At 52.1% G+C, this 23,853-nt stretch overlaps 2 protein-coding genes across 3 annotated transcripts in view; one reads left to right on the top strand and one right to left on the bottom strand.

Moving 5' to 3' along the window:
* Positions 1-11,559, top strand: part of KIFC3 (kinesin family member C3) — a 15,149-nt gene extending 3,590 nt beyond the window's left edge. The window contains exons 5-22 of the mRNA XM_031058409.1: positions 1,328-1,397; positions 2,070-2,384; positions 4,403-4,468; positions 4,893-5,030; positions 5,116-5,274; positions 5,485-5,658; positions 5,777-5,924; positions 6,011-6,141; positions 6,233-6,344; positions 6,479-6,660; positions 6,737-6,841; positions 7,063-7,193; positions 7,767-7,890; positions 8,338-8,467; positions 8,577-8,806; positions 9,450-9,584; positions 9,915-10,023; positions 10,425-11,559. Coding sequence (XP_030914269.1) covers positions 1,328-1,397; positions 2,070-2,384; positions 4,403-4,468; positions 4,893-5,030; positions 5,116-5,274; positions 5,485-5,658; positions 5,777-5,924; positions 6,011-6,141; positions 6,233-6,344; positions 6,479-6,660; positions 6,737-6,841; positions 7,063-7,193; positions 7,767-7,890; positions 8,338-8,467; positions 8,577-8,806; positions 9,450-9,584; positions 9,915-10,023; positions 10,425-10,450 — 2,485 coding nt within the window. The 3' untranslated portion in view covers positions 10,451-11,559. The remainder of the gene's footprint in view (positions 1-1,327; positions 1,398-2,069; positions 2,385-4,402; positions 4,469-4,892; positions 5,031-5,115; positions 5,275-5,484; positions 5,659-5,776; positions 5,925-6,010; positions 6,142-6,232; positions 6,345-6,478; positions 6,661-6,736; positions 6,842-7,062; positions 7,194-7,766; positions 7,891-8,337; positions 8,468-8,576; positions 8,807-9,449; positions 9,585-9,914; positions 10,024-10,424) is intronic.
* A 950-nt stretch (positions 11,560-12,509) lies between these two features.
* The window catches only part of KATNB1 (katanin regulatory subunit B1), a 14,373-nt gene continuing 3,029 nt past the window's right edge, over positions 12,510-23,853 (bottom strand). The window contains exons 3-18 of one of the 2 annotated variants that reach the window (XM_005422778.3): positions 22,707-22,807; positions 22,156-22,197; positions 21,426-21,509; positions 20,370-20,485; positions 19,781-19,852; positions 19,386-19,536; positions 18,811-18,998; positions 18,558-18,691; positions 17,719-17,766; positions 17,471-17,547; positions 16,745-16,864; positions 15,862-16,011; positions 15,473-15,549; positions 15,016-15,090; positions 14,230-14,346; positions 12,510-13,648 (exon numbers count right to left, since the gene is read on the bottom strand). In XM_005422778.3, coding sequence (XP_005422835.1) covers positions 13,516-13,648; positions 14,230-14,346; positions 15,016-15,090; positions 15,473-15,549; positions 15,862-16,011; positions 16,745-16,864; positions 17,471-17,547; positions 17,719-17,766; positions 18,558-18,691; positions 18,811-18,998; positions 19,386-19,536; positions 19,781-19,852; positions 20,370-20,485; positions 21,426-21,509; positions 22,156-22,197; positions 22,707-22,807 — 1,685 coding nt within the window. In that variant the 3' untranslated portion in view covers positions 12,510-13,515. The remainder of the gene's footprint in view (positions 13,649-14,229; positions 14,347-15,015; positions 15,091-15,472; positions 15,550-15,861; positions 16,012-16,744; positions 16,865-17,470; positions 17,548-17,718; positions 17,767-18,557; positions 18,692-18,810; positions 18,999-19,385; positions 19,537-19,780; positions 19,853-20,369; positions 20,486-21,425; positions 21,510-22,155; positions 22,198-22,706; positions 22,808-23,853) is intronic. The other variant, XM_031058478.1, reaches the window with a different exon arrangement.

The following is a 23,853-nucleotide window of genomic DNA, read 5'->3' as shown; positions in this document are numbered from 1 at the left end:
GGATGGGATGGGATGGGATGGGATGGGATGGGATGGGATGGGATGGGATGGGATGGGATGGGATGGGATGGGATGGGATGGAATGGAATGAGGGCTTGGTATCTGCCCGTGGGTATCAAGGAAACCTCTCCTCTGTTGGGGTGCACGTAGATGTGTGGCTGTGCTCACTGTGGGAACAGGGCACAGGAGAAACCCAACACCAGCCAGCTGCTGGCTGCTGACAGGGACTGATGAATTATTGAGCTGGATGAACAGAGCAGGTGAGCTCTGATGAACGTGCTGCTGTTTCCTCTTTCTTAAGGAAAATGTAACGTGTGTGGAAACACTTGCAGCGTGCGTGGCTGTGCCAGGATGGGGAAATCCCAAAGTCCCATAGTTTCCTGTCTTTTTTGGTCAGGATTGTATTGTGTGAGCTTGTCAGGGCACATCTCAGGAGCTGCTCCTGGCCTGGTCCCCTGCTGCATCCCGGAGCAGCTCCTGAGGTGGGGTAGTGGCTGGGAACTGGCAGGGATGCAGGAGAAAGGAGGTCAGGGTCTGATTGGCAGTGGTAACAGGGCAGAACTGAGGAACAGGTGTCTTTCTGAATTTTGCAAATTTCTGCATTTTGGAAAGCAGGAGGGTCACTGTGCACCCTGCCTGCCACACTCAGACCACGCATGGCCACCAGCACATCTGCCCAGGGGGAGATGTAACGCAAAGCTGGTCAGCATCTCCTCTCCCATGGATGCTGTCACAGGAAGGAGGTGCTGGAGTGTGGAGGAAGGCATGATCTGTGGGGGATTTTCCTGCCTGGCAGTTTGATTTGCAGCTGAGTGTTGCAGCTCTTAGCCTGGCTCTGCCTTGGGTCTCAGCCCAGGATTAGTGTGAATGATGTGTGCAGACATGCAGTGTGTCCACAGGAGCCTGGTGCTTCCTGGAATTTTGTCTTATCCCTGCACACTCCCCAGGGGATGAAAGCTGGCATTCCTAACAACTTTGGAGATTTCGAGGTGGGATTTTTGGTTTTTGTTCGGGTTTTTTTGTGTGTTGATTTTAAAGAGAAGACCACGGTCCTCTGCCGGAGCTGGGCTGAGCTTTCAGTATGGAAAGAAAGAAAAGCCAGCACCTGACAGTGCTGTTTTGGGGTATCCAACCCATGGCAGGAAGACAAAACCTGTTGATCACTTCTGCAATCACTGCTGGATAAGCCCCATGGCATGCACTCAGCAGCAGAGTTGTGGTTTGGTCCCAGCATTTCATCTTTTTGCAGGTTACGCTGCCTCCCTAACTCCACTTAGGGGTAGAAAATCTGACTCACGGACAAAAAAGTCTCTCTTTTTGCACCCAGGACATTTCCCATGGAGCAGGCAGCATCTTCCCACAGGCAGCACAGTGATTCCCAGCAGCAGTTCCTGCCTGTGAAACCTCAGGTTTCTGGTGGCAGCAGCTGAAATCCACAGCAGGCAGGGAAGGGCGCCGGGCAGCCGGGATCCTGTCCGTCAGTCCTGCCGCCTCATCCCACACTGGGGATGAGTCACGCCAGCTCATTGCTTCTTGGGAACTACCAGGTCATTTGGTAGGCTCTGATGTACGGCCAGGTTGGCTTCTGTCAGCACTGGTGGCTCTATTAACATGCAGAAAGTGATGTTTAAAATAATACTAGGAAGGTTAGAAAGCCAAACGCACAAGGATTAGGCAATGTGGCCATTGAGGGTACCTGTATAATTTAAATTTTGCTTCCATTATGTTTGTGTGTAATGATGCAGACGTTAATGACATGATCACACGCTGCTTTTCCACGGGCACCTGCTCATTCAGAAGAAAGGGTGCCGGGGTGAATCAGCGTCCTGCTGAGGGCGGTTGTTATCGGAGCGAGGCAGCAGCATTGCAGTGTGTGATGGGGCTGGGTCACGGGGCACTGCTCTGGGCAGCTGCTCTGTGCTGTGGCCTGGGATGCTCTGCTGGCACCAGCAGATCCCTCTGGCTCCCACACAGCTGGACCCCACTGCTAGCCAGGCCTGCTCTGCTGAGCACCTTGGCACTCAGGATGCTCCTCTGACACAACACTGCGCTCTCTGGGACCTGTGCAGGTCCAGTTTCCTGCGTTCCCATCTGCAGCTCAGCCCCTGGGGACTCCCCATGGCTGGCATTCTGCTCCCCAGCGAGGTGGCTGTGCCCTGACCAGCTCCATCTTTGCTCACACTGCAGGAGGGAGGCTCTGTGGTGGAAAACGTGCCAGCCTGTCCACGGCCCGGCCCTTCCCCGTGATCCAGGAGGTGATGGCCTCCATGGCACATCTGCAAAAGGAGAAGCTGCGGCTGCAGGAGGAGCTGCTGGAGCTGCAGGAGAAGCTCACTGCCCAGGAGAACAACGAGCTCTCCCTCTCTCTCCAGCTGCAAGGCCAGGTATGGAGGGGACACAGTGACACAACAGGTTTCATCAAGGTCTTCTGCCTCAGGCTGCGGCTTGGCTGGAGCTCTGTGGCAGTTAGTGCTTGCACTCAGAAGGAGTGTAGGATCTCCATCACTGAGCATCTTCTCTGCTGGGTGCTCCTGAGCACCAGCTCTGGCTGTGCCTCCCTTGGGATGCTTGCAGTCCCCAGTGACACTGCAATAGTGCTGACAAGACTGTGCGGCTCTGTGGACATGACATGGCCAGGAGGGCTTTGGGCATCGGAATGCAGCTCTGCACCAGTCATCCATGCACTCAGCACAGGATGGCTGCCACGGGGTCAGCTTGTTAGACTGACCTAGCAGTTTAATTTTAGTGACTTTCAGCAGGTGGAAAGTGAATGTGAAGGCACAGAATTGTCTGATGAAGGGACAGGTTTTGGCCACTGTGACACGCCCCCCAAAACCGCCTCCTGCACTGATGCAGGCACATCCTCAGCACGAGTACTTGGGTCGTCTCAGGGACATGGAAATTTTGGCTGCTCGTAAAGAGATTTGCATGTGGCTGTTGTGGAAGCTGTTACAGTCAGGTTCTGCTTGTTCCACGGGTGTCAAAAGGAGGAGGTAATTGTCCTGCATTTGGTTGGCATGCTCTGCATGACACAAGCGTGAGCGCAGCGGGATCGCTCGAGCCAGATCCAGCTGCCAAGGAGTCCCTGTCACGTCCAGAGAGCAGGATGCAGCTGGAGATGCCTGAGCAGGTAGGGGAAGGAGGAACATTGACAGCCCAGGGAATGGTGGGCAGGCTGCAGCGTGTGCGCCGACTGATTGCGCTGGCGGCTTTCCCGGAACAAGCCGCGACTCTTTTCTTCTCGGTACCTCCCCTCCTTTAAAAATACTTATAAAAATAGCTTAATAATCTCCCTCAGTGGATATGGAAATGGGATTTTCCCACTCAGGCGCTCACTCAGCCCCCAGCCAGAGCCAGGGAGATTTGCTGTGGAAGGAGCGGGATCCCTATCCTGGCTGGAGCAGCCGCCGTTCCCCTCCTGTAGCTGGGGAGCTCCAGCTCCCAGCTGTGCCAAGCAAGGGCACACGGAGGGGCTGCCCACCCTGCTGCCATCTCTGCAAGGGTGTGGCTGAATAATTTACCAGATTAATTACAGCCCCATGTCACCACATCTGCATTGGTTATTAATCAGCAGTTCCTAAATTATGGTCCGTGGAGAGCCAGTTGCTGGCTGGTTATTGGGATGGGGCAATATCCAGGTGTGTCCCAGAGAGAGCTTTGGCAGCTTTCTGGAGTGGGGAAACTGGGAGCTGGGCTGGGATCTGGGGGATGGTGGTCCAGTGAGGGACAGAGCAGGTGGGTAAACCCCACTATGACACAGCCTATGAGACTGCTGGTTTCACCAAGCACTTACTGCTGCTGTTTATTCCAATAACTGCAGATTTTGGGAGAGCTTCACAGGTCTCTGCACAAAAAAAGGTTGAAGGTTTTTTGAGATCCATCTGGCTTTGCAGGGAGGGCAGCCTGGTTACATGAGATGGGCAGATGCCCAGATAGAGGTTGATGGAGAGCATCATCCCATGGGACTCAGACATGTGGTCTTCTTGAAGAGCTCTTGCTCCCTCTTTATACCAAGATAACTTTCCTAGAAAGAAAAATAGAGAAGGTAGAGCAAAGCTGGTTGTGAGGGCAGGACCAGGCATTTCTGGCTCTTCAAACACAGTTATGGATGGGTTTGTTTTTTCCCTTCTCCAAAGATGATGCCTTTTTATTTTTTTAATAATGGTTTCTGCTAGTGCTCAACACGGACAAATTATACCCATGGTTGAACAAGGTCAAAGCAAAGCTTTCATTAATGCTCATTTTAATCTGCTCGTGTGAATCAGGCGCTCAGAGCCAGGTGGAAAATTAAAGCATAACAAAAGTGTGAGCCAGACTGGACGTTGGTGGCTGGGGTGGCACCGCGGGGTCTCCTCCAGAAGCTGCTGAGGTGCCTCCTGGTTAACCTGGTCTGTGTTGACAGGTGGAAACTCTGAAGGAAAAGCTCCTGGAGCAGGCACAGGAGATCAGCCGGCTGCGCTCGGAGCTGGTGAGCTGCCACTGGGATGGGACTGAGCCACCCTTGCCCTGATGGACGCTGGAGCTCTGGGTCACTGAGGAGGAGGAGGGAACACGGGGTGGGCGGAGATGGATTAAACCTCCCCAGGGTCACAGTTTGGACCATGCAGGCCAAGAGACACTGAGGAACAAAATGTGGGATTTTCTGTCCAATGCAATGTGGCACTGGTGACCCTGAGGCTGTCATCCTGTGGTGGGAAGTGAAAGCCCCTCTGTGGGTTGGGGCTCCCTGGGGGCAGCAGGAGGCTCATCAGTGCAGCAGGCTGAGTGATTCCCAAAGGGCAGGCAGGGACTCCCTGGGAACGGCACACTGGGGGCTGGGGGATCAGTGAGGGCAGCAGGCTGGGGCTCGCTGGGGTGTGTGGAGATTCCATGTCCTCTCCCATCCCCTCCAGGGTGGCACGGATGCAGAGAAGCACCGGGACCTGCTGGCGGCCGAGAACGAGCGCCTGCGGCAGGAGATGAAAGCGCTGGAGGGGGAGCTGCGGGAGCTGCAGCAGCAGGCACCGTGCCGCGACTGCCCCCACCTGCAGGTGACTCCCTGGTGGTGGCAGTGGTGGTGGCAGGGTGACAGTCACCTATGGGTGACATGGCCCTGGCTGTCCTGTCCTCTGCCAGGAGAACGCCGAGCTGCAGGAGCAGCTGTCCCAGCTGCAGCGGGAGGCAGAGGAGACGCGGGCCAGGCTGGTGGAGCTGGACCTGGAGGTGCAGCAGAAGACGAACCGCCTGGCTGAGGAGACCATCGCCAGCCTCAAGTCCCAGCCCCAGCAGATAAAGGTGAGCTCTCCATTTATCCTGGTCGGGCCAGATGCCTTAGAGTGCCCAGTAGGTGCCCTGCAAGTGCCACCTGTCTCTCTATCCTGAGCACATCAGCACAGCACCATGATTTCCTAAATTATTTCCCCCTGGGCCAGCAACAGCTCCACCCCAGGCCCTTCAGGTGTTGTTTCCCCAGCACACCCCATCTGTGGGTGCTTTCCCCTGCAGTACATCATCAAGACGGTGGAGGTGGAGTCAGCCAAGGTAAAACAAGCCCTGTGCGAGACCCAGTCCCGAAACCAGTACCTGCAGGAACAGGTGGGGATGCAGAAGCAAGTGCTGAAGGAGATGGAGCAGCAGCTGCAGAGCTCCCAGAAGACAGAGGCTCAGCTCCGAGCTCAGGTCTGAGTGTGATAAATGTAAATCAGAACTCCCCCCACCATTCTCTGCTTGCCAGGTGACATGGTGTGGCAGCAGGTGGGCACTCACTCAGTGTCATCCCCCACTGCTTCTCTCCCAGATCATGATGTATGAGGCTGAGCTGGAGCGAGCCCATGGGCAGATGCTGGAGGAGATGCAGGCGATGGAGGATGAGAAGAACCACGCCATTGAGGAGGCATTTTCCCGCGCCCAGGTGGAGATGAAGGCGGTGCATGAGAACCTGGCAGGTGAGGAGGGTGCAGGGGGCTGTCAGGGTTGCCTGACTGGTGTTGGGGTGTCATCATCTGCCTCTCACCCTGCCTCACACCTGCAGGTGTCCGGACCAACCTGCTGACGCTGCAGCCGGCGCTGCGCACCCTCACCCATGACTACAACAGCCTGAAGCGTCAGGTCCGCGACTTCCCCCTGCTTCTGCAGGAGACCCTGCGCAGTGCCAGGGCCGAGGTGAGCCCCCCCGCGACCACCACCCAGCACCCCTCCATGTGGGGTGGAGGTGCTGGGGCGTCACTGAGCCTCTGGTGTCCGCTGTCCCCAGATCAGCCAGGCCATCGAGGAGGTGCACAGCACCAACCGGGAGCTGCTGCGCAAGTACCGGCGGGAGCTGCAGCTCCGCAAGAAGTGTCACAACGAGCTGGTGCGGCTCAAAGGTGTGCAGGGGGTGGTGTCCCTGAGGTGGGACAGCAGGGACACAGGAGCGTCCCCATAAGGTGGTTGGGTTGGCTGCAGGATGCTTCAGCCTATCCCGTGTTTGATGGCTGACTCCCTGCTTCTCTCCTCCAAGGAAACATCCGTGTTTTTGGGCGAGTCCGCCCCATCACAAAAGAGGACGGGGAGGGCCCCGAGGCAGCCAACGCTGTGACCTTTGATGCTGACGATGACGCTGTCCTGCACCTCCTGCACAAGGGGAAGCAGGTGTCCTTTGAGCTGGATAAGGTCTTCCCCCCACAAGCGTCCCAGGAGGAGGTGGGTGCTAATGTCCGCTGCTGGTGTGAGGTGGGGAGGCAGCCACCTTCTCCTCACTGTCCCCTGTCTCCCCCAGGTGTTTCAGGAGGTTCAAGCCCTGGTCACCTCCTGCATTGATGGCTACAATGTCTGCATCTTTGCCTATGGGCAGACAGGGGCAGGAAAAACCTACACGATGGAGGTGAGTTTGCTTGGCTTTGTTTCCATCTTCTTCCTTGCCTTCCCACCCTGCAGTTCCCAGTCTCCATCACCAAGGCTGGTGGTCAGCTCAGACCTGATGTGCACCACTGATGGTCACTGCTGCTCCACAACATCCCCCTGGGCTTTGCTTCTGCTCAGAAAAAATACAGAATAAAATGCCAAAGGGTGTTTTTTTCCCTGTTTGTCACCTCAATCCTTCAGGGGACAGCTGCAAACCCAGGGATCAACCAGCGGGCCCTGCAGCTCCTTTTCTCCGAGGTGCGGGGCAAAGCGGCCGACTGGGACTACACCATCACTGTCAGCGCCGCCGAGATCTACAACGAGGCGCTCAGGTACGGGGATGGGCAAGAAGCTTTTGGACATCACCCCGTGCTGCTCTCCCCCACATCCCTCCACCCCTTCCTAGGCCTCACAGCTTGTCCCAGGGCACTGCATTTGGCCCTGCAAGGATTTATTTTTAATTTATTTGGTGCACACTGCCCTTTCCATGAGCTCCATCGCTTGCACAGGCTCCCAGCTGTGCCATCACTCCCACTCTCTGACCCTGATGCAGCGGTGGGGGCATCTCCTTCTCCCCCCTTTCCCTGCCCACGGACACTATATTTAGGAATTTGTAACTGGGAGCTGAAAGCATGAGAAATATTTTCCTTCCTAGTCCAGCCACAGGAGGGGAGGAGCCTGGGTTCTCATCCATGAGAATAACCGGGAGCAGGGATGGGAGCGGGGTCTGAGCTGGGTGAGAGAAGGCACATGGGAGCCAAGAGAGTTGAGGTCTGTAAATAGGATGTGCAGCTTTCTCGGGAAGAGATGGCTGCTCTGGCAGTGTTGGCACACAGCCCTGAGCCAAGGAATGGATGCCAGCACTCCCTTGGGATGGGAGTGATAACGAGTGCCCCTTTGCCCAGGGACTTGCTGGGGAAGGAGCCGCAGGAGAAGCTGGAGATCAAGCTGTGCCCTGATGGCAGCGGGCAGCTCTACGTGCCCGGGCTCACCGAGTTCAGGGTGCAGAGCGTGGAGGACATCAACAAGGTGTGGGGACATGGGGGCAGCAGGCACAGGAGGGTGGCAGCAGGGGTGCAGTGAACTGGGGAAGGGTCTTTGGTGTGTGACTCCTGGATTTGGGAGCATTTCTGAAGCCATGGGGAGCAACAGGGACCAAAATAGGTCCCTGGGTGTGATGTGACGGTCACTGTCCCATGGGATGAGCCACAGGGGGTTAAAAATAAAAGCGCGGGGCCCAGAGAGTTCCTGAGGGATTAGTGGGGTGCGGCTGTCACCGCAGTGCCCTGCCTGTCACCCCTGCCTTTGGTGCATCACCCAGGCTGAGACCTGACAGTGGTCATTACCCTGCTGGGCCAGGCACCCCCGTGGGGGCTGATGCTCAGGTTACATCCCTGGCCATCCCTGGACACAGGGGATTTGTGGTGGGACTGAGGCGGGTTGGCCTCACCCCCTCAACTCCCCGGGCTCCCTCAGGTCTTCGAGTTTGGCCACATCAAGCGGGTGACAGAGTGCACCAACCTGAACGAGCACAGCTCTCGCTCCCACGCCCTCCTCATCGTCACCGTCCGCGGCCTGGACCGCAGCACGGGGCTCCGCACCACAGGTGGGTGTCACGCAGCAAACCCTCACCGAGGCACCTGGGCTGTGCCATTCCGGGAGTGTGTAGGGCTGGGTGCTGATGCCAGTGGTGGGATTTGGCTGTGTGCCCTCAGGGAAGCTGAACCTGGTGGACCTGGCGGGCTCAGAGCGGGTCGGGCGGTCGGGCGCGGAGGGCAGCCGGCTCCGCGAGGCACAGCACATCAACAAGTCCTTGTCAGCGCTGGGCGATGTCATCTACGCCCTGCGCTCCCGCCAGGGCCACGTGCCCTTCCGCAACTCCAAGCTGACCTACCTGCTGCAGGACTCGCTCAGCGGTGACAGCAAGACCCTCATGATGGTGCAGGTAGGGGCTGGGCACTGGTGCCTGTATCCCCACAGCCAGTCACTGATTTCTGAGCCCCTTCTCGCCCCAGTGCTGAGGCAGGTGGGAGGGAGGCTGGAATCAAGGGACGGGGCTCACCCCTGGGTGAGCAGTCTGCAATCACGGTGCCAGTGGCAGCTCTCTCCCTGTCTCTGCACTCGTTCCTTAGACAAGGCCAAGGAGTGGGGAATTAACTCGGAGGTCCACGATCCTGCCCTCCCTGCCTGCACATGGATGCTATCCCTATGGGCAGCATTATACAACCTCTTTGTATACTGTCATCTCTTCATCCCCTCTTTTTCTGGGAGGTTTTTAAGTTCTGGTAGCTTCTCCGCCCCTGCCCTGTGACCCCCCAGTCCCAGCTGCTGGCACCCACCACGAGCCCAGGGGGAGCTGCCTGAGCCCCTGCACCTGCCACAGCTATTCCCGGCTGCTCCGTGCACTGGGGCAGTTGGTGACAGGGAATGCAGCTGGCTCAGACACCAGGGATGGATGGGGCTAGCCTGGGAGGGGCAGGTTAATAATAGCATCTCACTGGCCAGCAGCAGCAGGTTTTCTAGGGGGAGCCCCTGGGGTGCACAGACAGCTGTCAGGGTGACTTTGTGCCTCTCCTCCCTGAGCACAGGTCTCCCCTGCCGAGAAGAACACCAGTGAGACGCTGTGCTCCCTGAAGTTTGCCGAGAGGGTTCGCTCTGTGGAGCTGGGTCCTGTCTCCCGCAAGGCTGAGCTGGGCTCCTGGCCCAGCCAGGAGCACCTGGAGGTACTCAAGATACTGCTGGTGCCCTTCACCCTCACCCCAGGGATCATCCTTATTTTGCCCCCACACGTGGTCCCCAGAGCTGTTGGATGATCCCCTAGAGCCACCCCCACTGGGGACAATCACCTGGTGGGATGCAGGTTGTCCCCAAGCTGCAGTGTCCAGCCAATGCTGCCACCTTGGCTGGTCCAAGCCCTGTTTTGCAGCAGCCCCCTGAGAACACTTGGACACCACTACCCAGGCATGAACTATCTGCCTCAGAGCCCATCCCCATTCCTTCCCTCTGGGACCTGGCCTGGGCTGACCCTGGGGCTGTGTCCCCTCTCCTCCCAGGGTGACTCTCCAGGTTCCTCAGCACCAGCAGGCCGGGGCCATGCATCCCCCAGCCCGGGGCAGCTCTCCAGTCGCTCTGCCTCCATCCGCAGGAAGCTCCACACCTCAGGTGGGTGGTGGGACACCTTGAGAGTCCATACAGGGTCCCTCTGTCCCAGGAGGCTCCAGCCAACAGCCCATGGCTGCAGTGGGGAGTGAGCAGCTCTGTAGTCAGCTCATTAGTTAATAGCTAATTGGCCATGGTTAGCACTTCCCCAAGAGTGCCCTGGTTCAAAGGCACTGCTGATGGCTCAGGGTGGGGCAAGGGGAGGGCAATGAGTGCCTGCAGCAGGTGCTGGTGGAGGGCTCTGCTTTCACCCCGCTCCCCACGCAGGGCAGGGCTGCTGGACTGTGCAGGGATGTTCCTGGGAATGCTTGTGGTACCAGCTCCTGCTACAATGCCACCAGACAGGGCTGGGGCACTGGTGGCTGTGCCCCTGCCTGCTGTAACCCATGCATCTCTCCCCTCAGGGAAGCTGAGGTCAATCCCCCTGTGATGAGTGCCAGCCATGGCATCCAACCTGCTGCAGGACCCAGCCCCTCACAGTGACACAGAGACGGCTGCTGGAAGACATGAAGTCTTTGGTGCTGTTCCCTTGGCCACCAGGACCCATGACCAGAGGGTGATGGCACCTCTCACCATGAGCAGCACAGGGTCAGGGTCTCCCAGCAGCCATGCCCCCCTCTCAGAGTGGGGGACAGTGGTGCTGGGCAGGGATCTGCCTCCTTGGATGCTCAGCCCTGTGAGTTTATTTTTACTGGACAGATGTTTTTAGCCAGAGCAGGGAGCAGCTGGGTGTTCCCTCCATCTCTCCAGCTTTGCTTTTACAATGAGAGCTGGAAGGGGGGCACAGTGCCAGACCAGTCCCTGGCCCTGCCTCTCCCACTGCCACAGGGCCATCCTGGCCACAGTTCCTGCAAGACAGCATCTGGGCAGCTGCCCAACGTCTTTCAGAGCAGCACTTCCTCCAAGTTAAAAAATCCCAGCAGCTCTCTTCCCTGTCCGTTTCTCAAGCCCTGTTGTTGCATGAAGGCCCCCGGTGCTGTGCATGAGCCGAGCTGCCGTTCCTCACGGTGCCAGTGCTGCCAGGGCCCCACACTGGCTGCCTGTGGTACCTGGCACCAGGGGGGATGGAGCAGTCTCAAATGAAGCTATTGTAAAGTTATTTACCAGTTGTCTTGTCAAGAGAGATCACAGTGTGGTCAAGATGAAAGTGTTTGAAATATTTATACCTGTTTACATGGTCTTGGAATGGAAAAGTAGTGGAAAACAAACAAAAAGACCCCAAACCTCGAGTCAAAAAGCCTCTTGGCTTATGTATGGGGATGGTGGTTGGCAGGGGCATGGGAGGGGATGACACTGCCCTTGGACCTCTCAAGACCCACCTGTGGGTACATTTCCTCCTGCTGCAAGCCCCTGCTGGATGCACTGATGGCTCTTTCCACCACTCTCTCCTCTCGCGCTTCCACGGCGTATTCTATTTAAAAACAAAAAAGGGAAAAATAAATTTAGCCTTTTGTAAGATTAGATGTTTCTATGTATTTTAATAATTAAAAAATACCCTGTTTTGTAACAAAACTTATTTTAAATAAACTCTTAAAGCTAGTCCTCCTGTGCTGCGCTGTTCTTGAACCCTGCTTGAGGAGGGGTGGGTGCTTCTTCCCTCCTGCCATAGGGCTGGAAAAGTCCCTCATATCCTTCTCCTTGCAGCTGCCCCCGGGGCCAGCCTGGCAGCACAGTCCCCACTCCAATTTGCAGCTATCAGGTTCCTGCAATTAGTGGGAGAGCAGTGGTTAAATCCAAAGTGAGTCCCAATGTGCCCATGTCCGGCTCCACCTTGTACTGCCCCACCTCACATCCCCGCAATAGGCTGGTGGCTGGCAGAGCCTTTTCACACCCCATGGGGGTCCAGGCATGGGATTATCACCAGACAGAGCAGGAAGCAGCTGCAGAGCAGGAGGACACACACGCTGTGAGTGTCCTGGTGCTCAAAGCAGGCAGCACTCACCGTCAGTCCTGCAGTGGCTCAGTGCCAGGGCCTCTTGCTGTACAAGCCACTTTGGAGCCACCTCCTCCAGAGGCACGGAGCAGAGCAGGCACTCCTCTTTGTTCCCAAAATGTGACTGTTTGGATGAAGCATCAGCAATGTGGGGACTGGCTTTAGCTTTCCTGATGGCCCCACTCCACCTCCCCAGAACAACTTTCCAAACGAGCTCCCTGGCTCAGAGTGCATTGACACTCTGCCCGGATCTGCTGGAGAGGCAGGGGAGGGAGATCTGTGTGCAGCCAGAGAGAAGGATGAGCCCTAAATGATGACACTGCTCCTTGGGCTGGGAACGACCCAGCAGAGTGAAACTGCCCCCGGGATTTCCACAAGCCGCCTGGCAAGTGCTGGCTCTGCTGTTGTTCACCACGGCCTCCCAGCAGGAAGGGTGAGAATGGTCAGCTTCCTCTGGGACAGGCAGGGAACACAGCCCTGCTTTTCCTGGGCACTCCCAGCCAGGAGCCATGCCAAGGTGAAGAGCACTTCAAGAGATTCAGGCATTTAACACAACTTTTAAAAAAAATTACAAATATTTTAATAAAATTCATTATAAGTTACAGATTCCTGGAGAACAGGCTCCAGTGTATAAAATGAGAGACAGGCTGGGAAGAGCAGGGAAAGCACCAAGAGGAACCTCTTTCCCCAGAGGAAAGAAGAAAGAGGGACAGAAAGGTTCTGACAGACATTTATTGGGGGAAAAACCAAAAACAAACCTCTAAGAATGGTCCAGTGGATGTAGAAAGACATAACTCAGTCCATGTCCCTCTGTTCCTCCACCCTTCCAAATCCTCACCCCCAAAGGCAAGCACATACGACGAGTCCTGTTTAAGTCACATGTTTTAACAGGTCCAAGGACAGTCTGAAGACACTGATCCTCTGCAGCCCTGGGTGCCAGCAGGGATGGCTGAGAAGCCAAGAGAAAGTCTCTTGGTTCAGGTCCTTGAGATGCACCAGCACAGTGGCACAGTGTCCTTGCCCATGTCAGATGAAGCCAAAGGGGCTGGTCCCCCCTGGCAGTTGAAGTCCCTTCTGTATGGAAAGGGCATCACCCCACAGCAGGCGTTTGTGGGGCGGTGCCTGCAGTCCTCAGCAGCTGCACAGCGAGAGCAGGGCCCTGACCCACAGGGCCAGGCAACAAGAACCGACAGCACAAGCGGGAAGGAGGGGTGACAGCAGGCTCAGAGCCCTCCTGCAGGGACAGGCCAGCACACAGAGCAGCCCAGAGCTGGATGCTGAGATGAAGAGCTGAAATGAAGCAGCTTCCCTACAGGGCTCTGTGGGGCCCTCCACCCGCCAGGGCCCCTCACACAGCACACACATCTCTCCACTGGGGTCCTCCATCCAGCCCCTAAGGCACCAGGGCTGGCTGGGCGACCAGCCAGGCAGATTGCACTTCCCTACCATGCTGGAGAGGGGCAGGGGGAAAGGACGGACACACGGAGAGATCTGAAATCCAGCCAGACCACGAGCAGGGGAAGCTTGGCCACCTGTATTTGTACATGAGGAGGTGGTGGCTGTTAGTCCAGGACAGCCATGAGGAGCAGCAGTTCCCGAAAGGCACTACCATGGCGGCCACTGAGCCCAGACTTGTTCTTGACAACGTTGCTGATGTTTTTCAGCTGCTTGTAGCACAACTTGCATTTGTGAAGCCTGGAAAAAAATGACAGCAGACACAGCATGAATCCCTAGTTGCCTGAGGTATGGCAGTTCCTGCAGTGCCAGAGAGGCAACTCAAGCAGGAGAGAAAAGCCCTGAAAATGGCCTGGAAGAGGCTGAAATATGAGCACAGCTCTGCAAAAACACCAGGCATTCAGCCCACGTCCTGATGAGACAGGAGAACAGCATCCACATAAGGGCTCTTTCAGCCCTCTTCCTCCTTTGGCAGTACAGTCCAGGGGAAAAAAATGTGCTGTTTTCCAAAACCCAATTCCCAGAGAGGAGCTATCCTGTGAAAGAACTCAAAATCCAGGGCCTGGCTACCAAATCATGTTTCTTGTGAGGCAGAGGGGAAAGCCACAGGGTGCTTTTACTCCTGATACTTTGTTTAGGTATGACTCAATGCACAGAGGCAAAGGGAAAGGCAGTCCTTTTCCTCTGAGCACGAGGGATTGGTGCTTGCAGACAAAGGGAAGGCATGTCCAGTCTGGTATCAGAGCCCTGATGGCAAGGCCAAAGCTCACCCAAGAGAAAGGCTGGTCCCAGGAGGGAGCAAGTGGAAGTGTGTGCCTCACCTTTCCTCTCTGCTGATGTCCACTCCAACAGAGGGTGGTGCAGCGAGGATGTCTGTGATGAGTGGCAGGAATCTCTGGAGAATGAGTTTCAGGGATGTGCAGCCAGTCTGCACGTAACTGAAAAACAGAGAATTGGGTCCCACTTGAATGCCATTCCGGTCCCCCCAGCACACAGCCCCCAAACAACTCCACTCACCACCTGTAACCAGGGAAGCAGAACAGCCAAGTACCAACAACACATCTGAGTTCCAAAGCTTTCACAAAGCAAGTCTGTTCCAAAGGTCCTGGCACATACCCCATCCCAGGGGGACCTCTCTGCTCAAGGGCAGAGATGTCCTGCCAAGGGAACCTGGCAGGAATCTCTCTCCCAGATGAAAGGAAGAGCAAAAGCTCCATCTTAAGAGAGGCTGTAATTTTTCTCCCTACAGATGAGTCCCCAGGGCTGTTGCAGGACTTCATTCCTTGTCCCAAGCTGACAGCTTCACTCCCAGCAGTGGGCAAAGCCCATTTGTTTTATATGACCCCTCCTGGCTGCCAGAGCTGTCTTAAACCAAAACACCTATGACAAATCCCACTATCCTGTTCTTCCTGCCCATGCATACCTTCTGCATCTTTTCCCACACACACCTGGCAACTCCATCATTCTTTTTCAGGTGTCATATCAGCATGAGACTGTATCTGCAGTGATTTCTCAGCATTTTCCTTCAGGTACAAAATACCCAGCACAGCTCCCCTCTCACTACCTAGACCCTGTCCCTCAAGCACACCATGTTCTTGAGGCCTCACCTTTCATATTTACTTTGGAGTAGTTTTTCTATCTGTGGCAGGACTATAGTACACAAATCCAGCTTCCAGAGAGACCTGAAAAGAAAAGGACAATCCTGAGACTGGAGACTGAGGCTTTACAAAGCCAAGCCGACACAAATAAGAATTCCTGGCAAATGCCCAGACAGACACACTCAGGTTCAGAGAGCAAGTTCACTGACTCCCCCTCGTGAGAGAAAGTGGCAGGTTCAGACATATTTCTTTGACTCTCAGCAGAATCACTTTATGAAGCCCCAAGACTTTAATTCTCCTTGGCCTCAAATAATTCCAGCAGTTACTGCCACTGCAGGCTTGAAGATGTGACTACAAGCACATGAATTTCATGCTGACATGGCCCACTGGACATGGGGCAGATACAAGGCAACTCCCAGCCAGGCAGCTTTGCATATCCCAGGGGCTGACCCCATCCAGGACTCACGCTTTTTGGTTGACAATATTCAAGAGATCCACGACAACAGACAGATCATTGATAGCCACTGCAGAGTCCAGAGAGTTCTGAGAGAGAAGGGGAAGAAAAAGTCATCTACTGCAGAGGTCAAACTGTTTAGGCTAATGCAAATTAGTATCTAGTGCTGCTTTTCCAAAACAAGGTAGAGGAAACATGAAGTTGGCTAGGGAAGAGAACTCTCTCATGGGAAAGTCATGTGAGTTTCTTTGTGACCATTCAGCTGCAGCACTCTGTGGTGCATCCCTGGGGACAAAAGCTGTGAGACCCTTGTTTTGTATGAGGCAGAATCAGCCCCAGAGAAGCAGAGAGAGCTGCTCAGCTGCTCCCTTTATGAGCCTCAGGCATGTCCCCGTGCTTGCCTTGATGTCACTGGTGCTCCACACGGCGCGCACGGCATCCAGGTTCTTGTGGCGGCTGGTGAGCACCACGCACATGGTCTCGTGGCCCTTCCTGATCTGGGACATGGCCTCCTCATCCACCAGCTCTGTCTGGCTTTGGTTCTTCACAGCCTGCAAGGACAGACACCACGAACAGAGCAGGGTGGGAGCATTCTCTGGCCTAGGTGAGAGCCAATTTTGGTGCACAGATTGTCAGTGAATACTGACTTCCTTGCAGATGCTTGTAAAAACCTTTTGAAATGGAAATGCTCGATTTGTTCTGATTTCAGTTACTTATTTCCTGCTTTTTTTCTACTACATCAATCACAAACATGTTTAAAGCTTTGGAAAAACTCTCAAAAAAGGTGAATTTAAAGTAAGTTTTCAAAACCAGTATGTTTTAATGAAGAAATGTTTTCACACAAACCCAATTCTTTTATGTGAAACACTTGTCTGGGAACTGCAAGTTGTATTTCAAAGCCGAAATCTTACATAATTCATTAGAGTCTCAATTTGCTTCCTGCCCAGGCCATGACAGAACCACTACTTCCTTTACTCACATTTAGAGTTTGATATCATCAGGATGCTCTGGTCTTTCCCCCTTTTTAGGACAAGGGAATACACCCCCCAAAAGAGACCAAGAAGCCTTCAAGATGCAAGAGGCACAGATTCCTGTGAAATTATTATGTACATGTAATGGCAGACACTAATTTTTTAAATGAACCACTGTCTCACCCCTTGCTCTCTGCTTTGGTAAGAGCAGGGCTCAACTCTGCTGTACTCATACCTATCACAATGGGGCACCCCCTTTCTGATGCCACCCAACACAGACATTGGCTGGAAAACATTATTCAGAGACACTTACTGGGAGAAAGTCAGAGGCCTTCAGGCCAATGGGCTCATTCCTGGCTGCAGGAATCACTGATGGCTCTGTTCTGCTCAAAGAAGTCGAGGAGGCATTCAGTGGCCTCTGGACTGGATCAGGCTGCAGGAGAAATTGGGATAAAAGCTCTAGCAGGAACAGTTTGGCCCTAGTCTGATGACCTTTACTTCTGACCTGCTTTCTTCTCACAGCAGGGCCCTAACACAGAAGCAGTCTGCAGCTTGCTAGCATAATTTAAGAGGCAATAAAGTGACTCTCAGGTACACACTACGATGTAATTAAGGTTTGTAAAGAACACGAAGATGCCCCAGCAGAAGTGCCAAGTGCTGTTATTGTTATCTGAAATTAGGGCAATGGGCTGTGGCCAGCCTGAAGGCTAAGGGAGAATTCTAAAGAAGCCAGTAAAATGAATACTGGCCCATCAGCTGCTTGCACTTTTGGCAACAAAACAGCCTCTGTTCAAGCATTGGTAGAAACCTGGCACTTGATTCTCTGAGTGCCCCAATTTTGAGATGCAAGGAGAAGCACCACTGCAAGCACAAGCAGCAAACTAACACAACAGGCTTTAGTTTCACTGCTAAGGCAAGACACTTGGCAGCACAAAGCCTGGAGCTGCACTTTTACTGCCCTGCAGTGAAAGAATCAGCCTGAGCAGAAATCACAAATTCTCCAGCTCTGCACATCCCTCACAGAGCACACAGAACGTACGAGTTCCTGCTTTGGCAGCGAGGTCTGGACATCCACAGCTTGGCTGGGCTTCACTGCTTCCTTTGCAGTTCCAGGCTCTACCAAGAGGGAGAGAAGTGGGAAAGCAGAAACTGATTGTTACTTTCAAGAGTTCAGAGCAAAGGTTCTGTTTAGCTATACTACAAGGAGTAATTTCTGCCTTCAGGCAGCTCTGCCTCTTTTGAGGGCCATTAACCCCATTCCCACCAAGGGGTCATTTCCATACTCACCATCCTCAGGAGGGGCAGGAAAGGGCTCATTTCGAGGAGGAGTTCGACCTACAGAAAATTATTTAAATAATAAACAAATGAAGGATCATCCAAGGCTACAGATAAGTGATAAGTCAACCTTGGAGCAGAGAAATCTCCAACAACTCCACACATGAGGGTAATCAGTGATACAACAAGCAGAGTTATCTCTTTTGGACCTTGACACTATTGTTGAGTTTAGCTAAAAGCTTTCAGCCTTCATGGATAGAAGGGAAAAAACTGACCCCTGTGGTTCACTGCTGCTGTAGAGGTGTGAAGTATGAGACAAGGCACTGTCACAACAAATGATATTAGGCAAAATCCACCTCCTGTTATTGATTTACATAAGTAAACAAAAATAATGCAATGAATTCCTCTGAAAGAGTATCTCATTTTTATCATTTGCATAAAAATGAGATACAGACACTGCACAATGCCTCCTAAACAACAGTCTTTGCTTTAACAAAACATTTTGCCTTTCCTTCTTTAACAAAGACTGCTGATTTTGATATACATATCAAAATTCTAAGCTAACAAAATTCCCTTAACACTCTAATCAGAATAGGAGGGCAGCACACTTACAATGAAGCTCTGGATTCTGAGCCAGGCTTCAAACAGACATCACTGTACCCTAGTAAAGGTGCCTTTAAGCTATTCACCAACACGATCTGTGCATCAGTGTACCAGCACAGAATATTAAAGGAAAGCTTTCTAAACTCTCCAGTCACAGGTGAAGCCTCTGTTACAGTAAGCTAAAGGTCAGTTCTATCGAATCAGTTTAGCACCCTGTACTCAAAAGCACTGTAAAGCCTGGTACTGACAGATTGCATTCTTGGGCTGGAAGATCTCTTTGTAATCCTCCTGGTTCTGGATCTCAGCCTTTGACTCCTTCTCATCCCGGTCATCTTCACTGCTAGGACTGTGCCTCTCACTCTCCGAGTTGTGCTTCACTCTGCTGTGGAAAAAGAGGTGTTGTCATGGGAAGCCATATTGTCAGAGAGAGAGAGAGAACACTGAGTGCCTGGGACATTTCCTCAAAATCTGGAAACTCAACAAGCCAGCAGACTGCCTCACCTCTGTGGCTTGCTGCAGCTCGTTGAGGGCCTGTCATAGATGCGGCGAAGGGAGGACCCTGTGGGGGTAGGTGGCACAAGAGGCTGGTCGTCCCTGATCAACCCTTGAGGAACAGAATCTGACTTTGGGACTCTGCTGAGATCCACAACGAAGGAAGAGACTGTGCTTTGTGCAAAGGAAACTCCTATCTGCAGAGGCAAAAGATCAAGATAATTCACCAAGGAGTGGGGTGCACACCAGCCCTTTTGAGAACAGGCACGATGGAGTGACCCTGAGCAACTGTGCTTGAGGACTGCTCAGGTCAGTGCTGCAGATTTTTCAAGCTGAAGCTGCCAGCAATTTTGAAAGGCTTGGATAAAACTTTTGCCAAGCATAGTTTCTAAATATTAGTCAAACTAAGCTCCAGTTTTTTCCTCCAGAAGCCAGAGACACAAAGTGGAGCACAGGGCACACAGCCTTTGGGCGTGCTGCAAGCCCTGACACAAGCTTACAGGTCTGAAGGCCTGCAAGGAGGTAGCAGGATTTTATCTTGTGTTTCACAGCTGCCTAACCCTGCCTCAGGAGCAGTGGCTTACCAGCTGGTTGTTGCTGATAGACAAGTCAGCTACTTTTCCCCAGTTCACCAAGACCACATCAAAACAGCGCTCTGGCTCCCAGCCGTACACTCGCAGCGAATCCTGGAAGCCGCTGTACAAGCAGCAGCCATCAGGGTTGAAGAGCACACACCTGGGAGGAAGGCAGGAGGAGAATCAGGCACAGCATTCCCACCCTGCTCAGTCCCTGTGGATCTCTGACTACACTGAACACCTTCAGTTTTGTTTCTAACAATGAACCTTGCAATGTGGGGTTCACCAGGGCAGTATCTCCAGCAGCCCAAACTTCTCCCCAGTAAAGCCTCTCTCTGAGGAAACCCCCCCTTCACCCCACCTTTAGTCTCTGCCTAGCACATTTCAGTAGGAATTTAATGTACCTGACAGGAGTGGCCTCCTCTTCAATACAGCTCACAACTTGAAACTTCTCCAAGTCCCAGAACCGAACAGTCCTGTACACACAACACAACAAAATTCATTGCTTGTCATTCTAGAAATCACAGGAGGATCCAGATTTTAAACAAAACACTAACAGTCAGAATGACTTTTGCAGTTGTGCACATACAGTGAGCCTACACAGAAGGCTGGTCTAGCTAAGATCCATGAATCCAGACAGAGATACTTAGAGGCTCTAGACACAGACAGGCATTTAGAGCCAGCCCAGAGCTAAGAGAACACCCTGCCAGCTGAGCAGGGCTGCCTGCTGTTCACACAGGATGTCAGCTGGATTTGTGAGAGGCTTGGGGCTACACATTGGTTTCTAGTGTGGCAGAAGGTGCCATCAATTTTGGATGAGAAGGGAAGATCTCCATGTTCTGCCCATCACAGATGCCATGTCCTGCTGTCTAGATGTCTGAGGCAGGTTTGAATTGAGTGACATTCCTCTTGACATGCCCTTCTTACAAGGAAAGGCATCAGGAAATGGAACAGACATATACATTTCCCTTCTTTCTCCCTCCCCTTATGTACCTGTCAGAACTGCCAGAAGCCAAAAGGTACTCATTGGGATGGAATTCAACAACGTTCACTGGGCCGGTGTGTCCTGTAAACTCAAACATCAACTTCCCAGCAGTGAGATCCCACAGCTGAAAGGAGGAAAGAACAGAGACTCTTGAAGAGATTAGAGATTTCCAACACACCTGGGATTTTCTTGTACTGGCAACCTTCTAATACTTCCCTCCTCCAAAAACAGACACAAGTCTGTCAAAGAAGGCAATAATCAAGGAAAGAGTACCATCCAAATAATTTAAGGCTTTGTTTTGGTTTTGTTTTTTGCATTATCTTTTATTTTCCACATAACTTGTCCCCTAGAAGTTTCTGGTTTATATTTAGAGACTGAGACAAAATATAGCAGTTCCATCTGTCCCCACAGACTGTATCTCAAAGTGAACAAACAAAAATCCAAAAGCTCTGAATCCCTTAGCAATTCCTTCCTCCTGTGCTCTACTCTCCACTCAAAAACGCCAAGAAATAACTGATCAGTTAATTTCATGTGAAACTGAAAATAAAATCAGTTCTTCATCTCCATTCCTCCATACTCCATGTGAAACAACTGAAGTCACTACTTCAGTCAACACCTTCCTGATCTCCTCCTCTTGCTCTGCTCAGTCCTGACAGCAATTTTCAGACTGATAATCACATGTAATGTGTATAACACAAACAGAGCCAGAAATTAGTCTGGTGAAGCAATGTGCTGTGGACAACTCATTTGACAATGTTTACTGAGGTCAACATTCAGGTATCACAACTCTACTACCATCAAAACATTGATTTTTTCTGTGCATAGTCTCTCCCAATGTGTCTGCTGGATAAGGGCATTTCAACCCATGGAGCTCTTCCATGGGTGTTGTGGGCCATCAGACAGGATCCTCACAAGAAAACCAATCTCTGCAAACCCACAGGGCTCAGCCAGTTGCCAAATGAACTGAGGGTATTTATGAGTGAGTGCTGGTAATGCCTGGAAAAAAGCCAATCCCAGCATTCCCATGTGCCACAAGACATAAGGAAGGTGTCACAATAAATTACCTTTACAGTGTGATCATCAGCAGCAGAGGCCACCCATTTCCCATCAGGGCTGAAGCGGAGACACCGAACTGCTTCTGTGTGACCCTGAAATGAGGAAAACAAACAGTACTCTGGCTTTTGTCTCTCAATCCTATACAATATAATAACCCCAAACCAATCAAGTGTTTTACAGAGCTCACAGCTTGCAGAACACAACACTGTACTCAAGACACTACACCCAGCCACATTAAATGTGTGTAATCTCTCTCACCTAGTCATTTATGCCATCAGTTTAAGTATGGTAAATACAGATCTAGCTTCACTAATAAGTTCGAAATGACAGATTTACATATGGTCAGATAGAAGTGCTGTGACACTCTGGTTTCTACATGAAATTAATATACAGCAAGTTCTCCAGATAGAAGAAGGTCCCAAGAACAGAACCATCTCAGTGCAGTGGTAATACCATTAAGAATATAAAGAAACCCTCATGGATGCTCTCCATCCCCACTGAAGCCATCCACACTATAGCACATGATACCCATTGATATCCTATAATATCCATTTTATATTCCCATACAGCTTGCAGAGGCCTGCTGAGATTTGCCAGGCCACTTCACAAATCACACAGATCTTATTTTCATGCTGGAAAACCAGAAAGTTCATTGTACATAATCACATTTAGATTTGCTCACAAGTCCTCAAAATAAAAATTTCTCCCCTCTTTGCCAAACCTAATGAAATATTTTACCTTGAACGTGAAGATACAGCCTTTTCTTCTAACATCCCAGAGCTACAAGGAAGAAAAGCAAACAAATTGTATGTTTAGAGCAGTGTGTTGGGAGCTCAAGGGTCTTGCCAGAATAAGGGATCTCTGGGTCACCAAGCTAACAGATACTACAGAATGAATGGGCTGCTGAATCCCTGTAGGCCTTACGGGTATTTTCTAACTTCCCAAGTGAGAATCACTCCTGAAAGGTATCTCTTACTACAGCAGCTCAGCTCTGACAGTCAAACACAGTCTGAGGAAGCAGATACAATCCACAGCAAGCAGGACATCTGTGCTTGCTGACACCAGGCACCTTACTCAGAGCCACATTCCACAGCAGAGGAGTCACACTCATGAGCTGGCTGTGAAAATACACACACAGATTTCACAAGCACTCACAAACACACCTGCCCACACACGGAAATGATGATGGGCAGCATCCACCAACAGCTTGACACAAGACATGTTCTGGCACTCTAAAACAAAGACACTGCAAGTAAAGAGGGAAATCTCTAGTGGAAGCTGGGTTTTACCTTAATGTTGGTGTCCAAAGAGCCAGATGCCACAAAGCTTCCAAAAGGATGGAAATGAAGGCTGCAGATATTTGCTTTGTGACCTGGTAGGGTACGAAGAACTGGGAAAAGGAGAGGCAGAGCAGTGACAAAGAATAGGGGGAAAATATTTAATAGTTCATTTCCACCAGACACCATGCAGAAGTGTAGCCATACTATTCCCACCATTATTTTATGGAAATATACATTATTTTGTGGAAATGCCTCTGACTTTACCCCGGCAATGCAAAGAAACAGCAATAGAAAGCCCATGATCAATGAACTTAATGACAGTCCTGTCCTTAGGTATGGAAACTACAGGCAGAACTCCAAATATCTCCATTCTGAAAATGAGGAAGTTGGCAGGCAGTGCATCTTTCCATTTGTTACACAGACAGCAAAATGGGCCAGAGGAGGAACAGTTTTGGCTGGGAAGTGAAGTGAAACAGTCTTGACTGCCTGCAGCATTCACCTTGCAGTTATTGGACAGACCCTTTCCCAGGACTCTGCACCCCATCCAGTATTAGATGGAGTGCAGAGTCCCCATCTAATTAGGTTCCAGTATTCACCCTGGAGTCCTTCAACTGCCCCTTGCAAGAATCCCCACAAAGACAGGAAATGGATGCTCAGGGAGCAGGAGACAAAGAAACGATCAGCGTTTCAGCAAGTCATCAAGTAACACCCCTGTAATTCTGGAAACCAGCAAGGACCAGTAGAACTGGTACACCCTATCTCAGCAAGCAGTGACAAATGCAGAGCTCAACTCTAACTGCCCAGATAATAACAAGGGCAATCCCTCTCCCTCATCCCTCATCTGGAACAAGCTGATGATTCCCCTGGCAGAAATTAGCTCTTGAGCCAGAGCTGGGGTGGTCATTTGCACAGACACTGGCTCATAGGTCTTCTAATAAATGCAGCCAGATCAGCTACTCCCCACGGGCAGAGCCAAACTATTCCATAACTGAGCTGATTCTAACTGTCTGAATGACATCAGTGCTTTCCATTATTGATGCTGCCTGTGGTTTGCCTCCTTAGCTCAGCCAGTGTAAGTCCATTTTCATTACACATTCCTTCTATGAACATGTAGTAACCCATAAGAAATATTCAGTCGTTTTCTGGTATTCCTGCT

The sequence above is a fragment of the Geospiza fortis genome, unplaced genomic scaffold, assembly GCF_000277835.1.
Source record: "Geospiza fortis unplaced genomic scaffold, GeoFor_1.0 scaffold97, whole genome shotgun sequence".
NCBI classification, from domain to species: domain Eukaryota; kingdom Metazoa; phylum Chordata; class Aves; order Passeriformes; family Thraupidae; genus Geospiza; species Geospiza fortis.
This window is presented reverse-complemented; position numbering and strand designations above follow the sequence as displayed.